Source organism: Colletotrichum graminicola (assembly GCF_000149035.1).
Source record: "Colletotrichum graminicola M1.001 genomic scaffold supercont1.11, whole genome shotgun sequence".
Classification (NCBI taxonomy): Eukaryota; Fungi; Ascomycota; class Sordariomycetes; order Glomerellales; family Glomerellaceae; genus Colletotrichum; species Colletotrichum graminicola.
In genome coordinates this window covers 940,080-949,531 of record NW_007361015.1, presented here as the reverse complement: position 1 = coordinate 949,531, position 9,452 = coordinate 940,080, and the positions used below count along the sequence as shown (strand labels likewise).

Here is a 9,452-nt window from a genome sequence, read left to right as displayed (position 1 = left end):
ATATATAACCTTCTTAAAATCTAGTATATATTATATATATTATACTACTTATTTCTTAGCTTTTATTAAAACTTAATTAGAAACGTTCTTAAAACCTTCCTACTTACGCTAAGATCTTTTTCTTTATTATAAATTCTTCTACTTTAGTTTATAAGGCTTCTATTTATATAGCTAAGTCTAATATAACACTAAAGTAATAGAAGTCTTATACTAAAGTATATAGGTATACTTTACTACTAGTGTAGTTATAAAAGTAATAAGTAATAAGTATATCTCTAAGAGCTATACTTATAGTTAGGAATTCTAACCTTATTACCTTTATATTATACTATATCTATAATAGTATTAGTAAATTATTTACTTTAGGAATAGTATACTATATAATTAACTATAGTGCCTTAATTTCTTTTAGTAATAGTAATTTTATTAGGATAATAAATACTATACTATCTTTTAATATATTTAGTATTTTAGGGATTACTATAAGAAAGTAAATATAATTAATAGTAAGAATATTTTTATTTACTTAAAATCTATTATTTACTAGACTTATATTTAATATAAGAATAGGCTTAATATCTTATAGTTATATTATCTATTAATTTTTCTTAGTTTTTTTTATATACTTTTAAATAGAAAATTATACTTTACCTAATAATAATAAGTTTCTTAAATAAGATCTATTTATAGTTATAAGCTTAGATAAATAAAAAACGTAATATTATTCTAAATAATATCTTAACTTTTAATTAAACTTTAGAACTTATCCTCTAGGATTTATAGCATTAGGAATAGTCTAATATCTTTTATATATATTATATTTCTTATATTTAGCCTTAGTAAACTTACTATTATACTAGTAGTATTAGTAAAAACGTTTTAAGAATATTCCTAAAACGTTTCTAATACTACTAAATTATTATAAATCTTTTTTAGTTTAGTTTAAGTTAATTAAGAGATATTCTAAAAACGTTTTTAGCGTTTTTACTATAAATCTCTTATTTAAATTATATTACTACTATTATCTAGTAGTATAAGTACCTTACTAGTATATAAAAAAATATTTAGCTAATAAGTAATTAGTCTAGAAATATTTCTATATAATATCTACCCTACCTATATATTTCTAGATTATTTTCTAATTAGTCTAGAAACGTTTCTACTATATATGCTCTAGAATTTTTTTTTTTTTTTAGAAATATAAATCTATATAAGCCTATTAGCTAAATCCTTATCTAGCCGTATCTATTATGTGCGGACCTTTGCACGGGCCATTGTGCATGGTACTCTGAGGTTACTGGGGGGGGGACACTGTGAGCTTGTCTGATCACTCCGTCTTGTGGGACATTACTGTTGTATTCGGCAAACACACACCCATCAGTCTGTCTAGGTACCAATGTCTCGTTTTTTCCCAGGCGGCTTGCAACCCGCCAACGGTCGCCAATACATGCCGTAATTCATCAGCATGCGTTCCAACGCCCGCCCACCTGGATCCCTTGTTCAAATCGGTCCAACATGCAAACCGCAGTCTGCTCATTGTAATGATGGCCTTGATTCCGCACACTAACATACCGCAGTACCAGAGAGCAGACTGGTCACTACCTTAGACAGTAGACAAGGTGATGGGGGGTGCTCAGACGAAACCCACAGCGACATGCATGCCCAGGCACGGCAACATTAGTGCCGCCATCGGAGGGCTAATCAGCCCGGCCGACCCGGGGCTTGCTCCAGGTTGAGACGACGCCATACCAGCCGTGAAGATCCATGTCCGTGCGTTCTCGTGTAGGTAGGTACACCTGCAATACACGACGCCGAGCTCTTCGCTCGCTCACCATGCTTCTTCTTGTTTACTACTGCAACGTCACGGCTGCTGCCATCGGTCATCACCTCTCTCGAAGGGGTGTCTCAGTTGAGTCGCACCCCCACCCCTGCTTCTCAGTCGGCCTTCATGAAGAACCATGGCCGGCTGGCTGCCGATTCATCTGACGTGTAGCGCCCTGCCGGTACCTTCATCGGGATGGGCATCGTTGTTCCAAACACCCCCTCAAGGCACCGCGGTTCGTCCTGGCCAAGTTGTTGATGTCGCTGTTTCTCCTCGCTGTCCGTCACTGTCACAGCTGGACCCCCTTCACCTTTCGACATCGGCGCCTGCCCCTGTGCATCTTGGTCGACTCCCGGCCGTGTCCCAGTGTCCGCAGAGCCCGGCAGGTTACCATCCACAGCGACTAAGACGCCGCACTCCCAGTTACGACAGGTGAGCTTGGGCGCTCCCGAATCCCGTTCCTTCACTAGCCGGCCCCTAAAATCCAATTTGAGTCAGCCTTATGCTAGATCCATGCTGTTTCATTTTGTTGCTCTCCGTCTCTTCAATCTCCTCCTAAGAACCCCCTCCTTGCCCTTCGCCTCGTCGCCGAATGCAGCGTTAGGGACTGTTGCCAACCCCGGGGTGTCCCGTATGACTTACCATGCGCTCTCGGATAGATTTGCACTACCCATATATGCCCAGGCTGCGCCGTCGCGCGCCTGGACAAAGATGGCTTTGGTGTGTAGAAGCAAGCCGCTTCGGACACTCTGGCAATCTCGGAGTAATTCTCGTGGGAAAGTGGACGATTTCCACCACTTCTCTTGGAAGCAGATGGTGCCGGCAGACTAGGGCATCATGTAAGATGAGCATACAGGGAAAAGGCAAGGGAATTTGGTCAGCAGGATCGACCGGTACCGCGGCGATCCCGGGCGGCACACAACTTACAGATCTACCGCCCCGGCTGCTGGAAACGGTATGTTCGGTCGGGAAGTAGATACGGAAATGGCGTTGCAATTGGAGCGGCTCATTGAAGACCGGTCTAGAACCGTCCAGGCCTGCTTTTGCGGCCTTGCTTCTGGCCGGTTTGGGTTTCCTGGCATCGTATTCCTTCATACCCGAATCCCCTACAAGAGGTCGCGGCACGTTAGCATGAGATTTTCTATCTTGTCAAATCACAGCAGGCTTGCTAAGAACCAGACATACCTTGGCAGGCATAGTAAATCGCTTTTAAAGAGGCATCGTTCAACGACCCCAGTGATGATGCCTAAGATGACAAATTGATTAGCAATGCCCCAGGTCACGCGGGCCGCCAAGACCTTGACAGTCTTCTTAGCCAAGATACCGCTTGCGTACCACGTAGTCAATATCCACGGCATCCTCAGTTGCTAGACCCAAGCTTCGGACAGTACTCCCTAGCCCACAGTAGCCTAAGGTCAACAGTCAGTAATGCTTCGACACGCCACGGCCGCCGTAGGCCTCGCATTCCGGCCAACCGCGGGTTGACTGGCCTGTGTGTTGCCAAGAGTCATTGGCATGGCTGCCTGCACTGAATATCGATGTCACCATCAGTCATGGTGTCATCTCAACTAGGATTGTACTGGCGCTGACTCACATAGAATGAACGAAACCGTAGCGGCTTGTCTCGGTAAAGTCGTAGCTGTCGAGACTTTTGACCAGCTTTTCGTCCAGTCCAAGAGCTCGTAAGAATCGCCGGAGCTCAGTTCCAAACAGCGTCTCGGCCGGGGGCGCAGCCTGCTGCGTGCTTTCGAGCTTGGGCAGATCGATCAGGAAAACCATCTGCTATGGATCAGCGGAATGGCCGAGGATCTGCCAGCTATTGGGGGAGGGGGCAAACGTTTTCTAAGACTCCGGTCTCGCCCCAATCATATGGAACCAGATTACCGGAAGGAATCACAATGCGGAGATAACTGTAAATCAATCAACAGCTGCCGGTAGCTTAAATAATGGAGACCAACGTACCCTTCATACTTCAGAATCTGCAGCTTCGAGTGCATGTATCCGCCGTACATTGGCGGAAAGCAAAATCGGACAAGGCCAGTCGGGGCGTTTGCGCGGATGGCAGCTTTCTGGAGTAGTGAATTGTAACATCAGTCATGGCTTCCAACTTAAGCCAATACAAGACCGATTGTAGCTTTTTTTGTATCGGAAGACATACCTCAGCCTCGTTGTTTGCATAAGCAACGAGCAGCAGCCTAGTTTGTCTGACGTCGACCTTGGAAAGTAGCCACTCCTCGTCCCACTGGAAAGATGAGAGTACGGCCAGCTGTAGCTTGTCCTTTTGAAGGATCTCCTCGATCTTGATGTCCTCACCGGTCCTAGGATATCCAAGAGCCCAAGTCCGCTTGAACGCGCCTTTTGGGAACGGTAGTTGAGGCACGTCTCTTGCTGCAGTTGCTGCTTCTAATGAACCGAAGGTGGCGCTGGAGGGCCGGTGCCCTTTGGGTGCTTCAGCTCGCTGTGTCTTTGGTCTTTGATGCTGATCATCAAGCTGAGCTTGAGTTGCTGAACGTTTCTTGAGTCTTGCAAGCCGCTCTTCCTCCATCCTCTTTCTATCGAGCACCAAGGATCCGAAGTTGGTAGCGGGGGCTGACTTTGGGGTCTGTTCTGAAGGTCTTTCGGTAGAGGAGGTCGTTGTCATACCCCCGATCTTTGGGTTTTCTTGTTCCTGCAAGGAAAGCGCAATGGCCAAGGCAAGATCGGGATCATCATCGGGACCTGGCGATGAAGAACGCGCTCGCTCGCGGTTTGAAGCCATGCTCATTATCGTGTGCCGGAGGCGAGTTCGTTACAGTGACAACTTCCTCTGCTTGGATGGTAGTTTGATCAAACCCACAATTGGCAATCACTCGGCTAGTCGTCTTTTATATGGCAATCAGACGTGATGGTGGATGTTGAGCATTGTGTGACGTCCACATGCAGGCGACGTGTAACGAGGCACTTCGGGTGGACCTGCCTGTCACGAAGTCATGTGCTTTCGCGTTGCATGTCTCCCCGATATACGCACATCCTTGCCGGTGCGGGTGTTTACAATCGGGTAAGTACATGTAGTTGAATATCAACCTGTTAACGAATAGCTTCTCCCTACATTGACTGGCTATTCTGAAATGATGACCTTCAAATGGAGCTTATATTCTCCCTAAAATCAATTAAGACGGCTTATTTTTCTGTTAAGTCATGGCGCGTCTCGCTTCTCAAAACGTGGTATTCGCACAAGAATTAACACAACCCTTTGAACTATGTATAGCTATTGGCAACAGTAAGGTTCTGAAATAATCATGTAACAACAAGTGCACAGCTTCATAAAGGACAACTACATTTTTCAGCTGTCGAGGCCCATCGAACCAATCGTTGGTCTGAGCTGTGTACGGATTCGGGATTTCCGAGGGACCTGTATCACAACTCAATAAACAGACTATGTTGCCAAAAGGAGACCCCCTAGACGATTGCTCCTAATCAGGAGACAAGAAACCTAGCGGGAGGAAAACCCTGAACAGATTACGTCTGCAAAAGTTTCTGTAGTCATACAGACCAACAGCGTTGTACAGCGTGGCTCCAGAATGAGATTGCTTCTATGCCCAAGGCCTGGAGCTGTTGTGTAAGACACATGGTAGCTTGCCGTCAAAATACCGCCAATTCCGTAGAGATTTTGTTCAAGCCCGAGAAGCTGTAGCCCTAAGTATCTTTTGACAAGCATGTAGAAGGCTCTCGGCAAACTAGTTTCCAGGTATGCTTACCGGATAATACCCGCGGGACATCACCCAAGAGGTCAAATTATCGGTAAATCATTAAACGGACCATGCCAGATCTGTGCCTCGTTCCTATTGATATCGAGACCGAGACATGGTTTGTTTTATTCCGAAAGACAATAGGTGATAATACAGTCTGCCCGCCCGCTAGGTTGTGATCTACAGCAGAGACCAAACAGACCGCTAGTATAGTTCGCCCCATCGTCGAACGGTTGTTCCAAGACTTACTCATGAAGCCCAGACATTGCGACCTTGGCAGCTTCTTACCATACTTACCATGATAACCTTTGATAATGTCGACAACTTCGGTAGGGAATGGTTTGTAGCGCCCCCCCCCAAAAGAAAAGGCATACTAATCGGTCTTAAACCAGAAAAGTCATCTGCAACGTCCTAGGGTGGGTACAATGACAGAGAATACCTCGAATGGCACCACGAGACAACTCTCGGAAAAAGAAACCCGCGCTGGACCTTGAAGCTAACCGCAAAACAAGCACATTGTATCTTCAAAGATGCACATATGGAGGCTCCAAGCCCATACACACCACGGCAAGACATACGGGCAGGACACCCGTCTCTTCCCCAAAATGTCCTTGAACAGCAGCAATCAACGGCATCAGCTTCTTGAGGTCTTGAGCAACGACAAATCAAGAAAATACAGACCTTCTTGCTTGCGGTATAGAGACCTCTGAACCTCTGACGAGAACAATGAGGATCAAAATCTGGAACGGATCAAGCGGCGCTGACTGGGTCGTGGACAGTAGCACCACCTCTGCACGATGCCGAGCGTATTGTTCCTGCATGAAAGCAGCACATCGGGTTCGCTGGTTCAGACTAAAGGCCCGTTCCGCGACCCTACAGCATGGTCTTGAAAGACTACTGTCGCCGCTGCCCGCCATTTGGAGACGCAGTATCGCAAGTTTAATATGGAGGGCTTCCTCAAGTGCCCGCTCTTGTCCCGACGACAAGATCTATGCTGAAAAAGAGGAACGAAGAGAAAACCCCAACCGTCATGAAAGTCTTTACAAGTACAGCAATCAGCATGGCAACAAATACAATATACCCAGGCTACATGGAAAAGGAATTTGGAATTGTCCTAACTGAAGAAAAACATCAATGTCGCTTTCGGGTATCAAGTTGAATTTCAGGTCAGCATGTAAAGCAACCGCCAGCCTGCCGCTGCCCGCAACCCCAAGACACCCAACAAGACAAAAAGAATAATCATCAGATAGTAACCGCATAGACTCCTGTTCCATGCCAGTTGGTCTCAAGTAGCCTTGACGTCCTCAAAAAAAAAAAAGGCCAAGAATGCTAAGGCACCGTGTGACGCCCGGTTTGATGAGTGTAATGCAACTGGCTTGTTAGTAGTCCGCCCACAACGACTGCCTATGAGTATAGAGGGCGATCTCCGGACTTGGCAGTTGCCAATGGAGATTCGAGTTTAAGAATACGTCGCAAATTGTCCTCCATTGCGCGTAGGTCGGCAGAGTGACCGCTTTGGGATTCGGGAGTGCTTCCCATAAAACCGTTATGAACATACTGAGCTGGAGGACCAGAAGCTGACGGCTGAGCAGAGGAAGCTGAGCCTTTAGCTCCGAACAGATACTTTTTCAGAGCCTCAGAACGGTCCTCAATCGGCGGGGGCTGCGAAGTTCTCGCGCCGTTTGGTGACTGGTTAGGGGCGCCGCGAGCAGCTCGAATGCGTTCCTGATACGGCGTGGAGAAGGCAGGGCCAAGAGGCTTGCCAGAATGTCCGTCGAGCTCTGCCACGGAGATACCACTGGACGAACGCTGAAGGGACATGCGATGCCCAGGATGAGTGTTGTAGGGCTTAGCAACAAATGGACTGTTGTAACCATCCTTTGGCGAGGGAGCGGCGGGGGATTCGGAACCGACAGGTTGCATTGACGACTGGAGAGAACTGGAACGCCGCGCCTTCTCCCTTTCAGCTCTATCAGCTCTGAAAATGGCGTCGAGAGGCGACTCCTGGGCCCTGGGTACAGTAGCGGGGTGCTGCGGTGTAGGGCGCTCGTGGTGGGCTGGCGGAGGGGATGGCTGTTGTTGAGCGTCTCGCTTCGGGCCCGGAGATTCAGGGATCGACTTTGAGTAGAAGCTGGGCATAGGCAGAGCCGACGGAGCAGGCGAGGCATGGAAAGTAGCGCCGGCAAAGGCAGCAGCGGCAGCAGCAGCAGCAGCAGTTGGCTTAGTGTTGACGGGAATGTTCTGCGGGGTCGAGCGACGGTTATGGCGAGTGACGTCGGGCGAGGCTACCGTATTGGGATTCTTGGCTCGGGGCTTATTACGTGAACGCTGCTTGGAGCCAGTCTGGTTACCGGTACCAGACTGCGGCTCAGGGGAGCCAGAGTATGACTTCTGAGGGGTATGGGGATTGCCGTGATGCTCGTAGGCGAGGTTTGAGACGTCGGCCACGTCGTTCTCGGAAGCGTACATCTTCTGGCCGGCAGCCTTGCCGCCACCACCCCGACCCTGTCGGCGACGAGTGGGCGTCGGCTTTGCTTGGTTTGTTGTCTCTTGCATTCTGAGTAAAAGTATTGCGCAATACAATGGGTTGCGGTGGGTTCGGGTAGTAGGAACCAGAGTCCGGGTTGGCGAAGAAACTGCCCCGGATATGTTCGCTTGTGATGAAAGGATAGCGTGGCGACAATAAAGATAGGGCAAAGTGTATAAGGCAGGTATCGGTCTGACTGTCTGTCTGTTGGTTTTTCGGCTGCAAGGCTCCGTGAGAGAGAGAGAGTGTGTGTCTAGTGACTGTTTCTATAGCGCTAGCCAAAGATAATGGGCTTTTCTTTCTTGTTTCCCGTGTTTTTATTGGGTTCAAGAGCCAGGGGGATGATCTGTTTGACGAGGTGGATTGGAAGAAAGGGAAAGCGAGATATAGAAGCCAGTGTTTGATGCAGGAAAAGCGCGTGAGTATTCTCTGCTCATGTTGCCGTGCGGACAGTAATGGGCTGAAGCGTCGAGTGAGGTGACAGCGAAGAGGACTGGGGCCAGGTGCGATAGCGTGCGGCGAAGGAGGGGAGAGGGGCTTAAGTAACCCGGGTGTTGGTGTGGGCTACGGGTGCTGGTTGGCCTCGTTCGGCAGCTGGCAGTCGATCGAGCTGCTGGGTACGGATAGTACATACGGTGCGCACCGTACGGATACAGACAGGCTGACAGATAGACGCCGCCATGGCATCTTACTTATCGCAGAGTCCTCAAGTTCTTGGCACCCCCGATAAGAACCCCCCCCCCCCACAGTGTTAAAATCAGGCCTCGTGGTGCCCAAGACACCCCCCCACTTAGGTTTCCTTCCCGCAGCGTTTGTTTAGCCCATGAGCCTTACCCCAAGCCACAGACAAGCGCACATTGCCTCACCATCCTTGCTTTCCGTCGTCCAAGTCGGCCCCGGCGTACGGTGTGCAAGTCACAGCCCTGGGCTTTAGGAGGGTGGTGAATGCGTCACTATCCTTGAGAGGCGAAGCCGCATGAAGTCAAGGAAATCCGGAAAACTTATGACGCCTGTTGCTCGGCTGGGTCGGGACGCTCAAAAGCTTGGAGGTCAAGCCTGACTTGACTTGGCTTCACACGTACGCGATGCCTGGATGTGGTTGGCCATTCATCTCCTCGGTAAAGATTGTTTGTATTAAAAAGAGTAGTTGAGTGTGCACGCAGATCACTGCTAATTATAACTGATTTGAAACTAGCAAGCTAAGAGGCGCACATATTCTGTCTATTAAACCAAATAAAATAAGAAGTCCAAGATTGGTCTTGTGAGCAACTTGAGACATTGAATGAAGGCACCCGCTCCTTGAGGGGCTGGCCCAGTCCGATATGATACTCTATACAGTGTGCGAGGGGCGCAACCTACCTAGTCATGGACCCTC

The 9,452-nt window shown here is 48.2% G+C and overlaps 2 protein-coding genes across 2 annotated transcripts; both read right to left on the bottom strand.

The window, feature by feature from the left end:
- Positions 1-1,935: 1,935 nt before the first annotated feature.
- GLRG_03804 (ubiquitin interaction domain-containing protein) lies at positions 1,936-4,586 on the bottom strand (the record flags this gene model as incomplete). The annotated part of the gene is made up of 10 exons (XM_008094489.1): positions 1,936-2,299; positions 2,465-2,649; positions 2,750-2,928; positions 3,008-3,068; positions 3,158-3,231; positions 3,298-3,350; positions 3,417-3,601; positions 3,660-3,732; positions 3,785-3,891; positions 3,981-4,586. 10 exons carry the CDS (start codon positions 4,584-4,586, stop codon positions 1,936-1,938), a joined length of 1,887 nt encoding a protein of 628 aa, XP_008092680.1.
- Positions 4,587-6,954: 2,368 nt separating this feature from the next.
- Positions 6,955-8,106, bottom strand: GLRG_03803 (uncharacterized protein; the record flags this gene model as incomplete). The annotated part of the gene is made up of 1 exon (XM_008094488.1): positions 6,955-8,106. One exon carries the CDS (start codon positions 8,104-8,106, stop codon positions 6,955-6,957), a length of 1,152 nt encoding a protein of 383 aa, XP_008092679.1.
- Between the last annotated feature and the right edge of the window lie 1,346 nt (positions 8,107-9,452).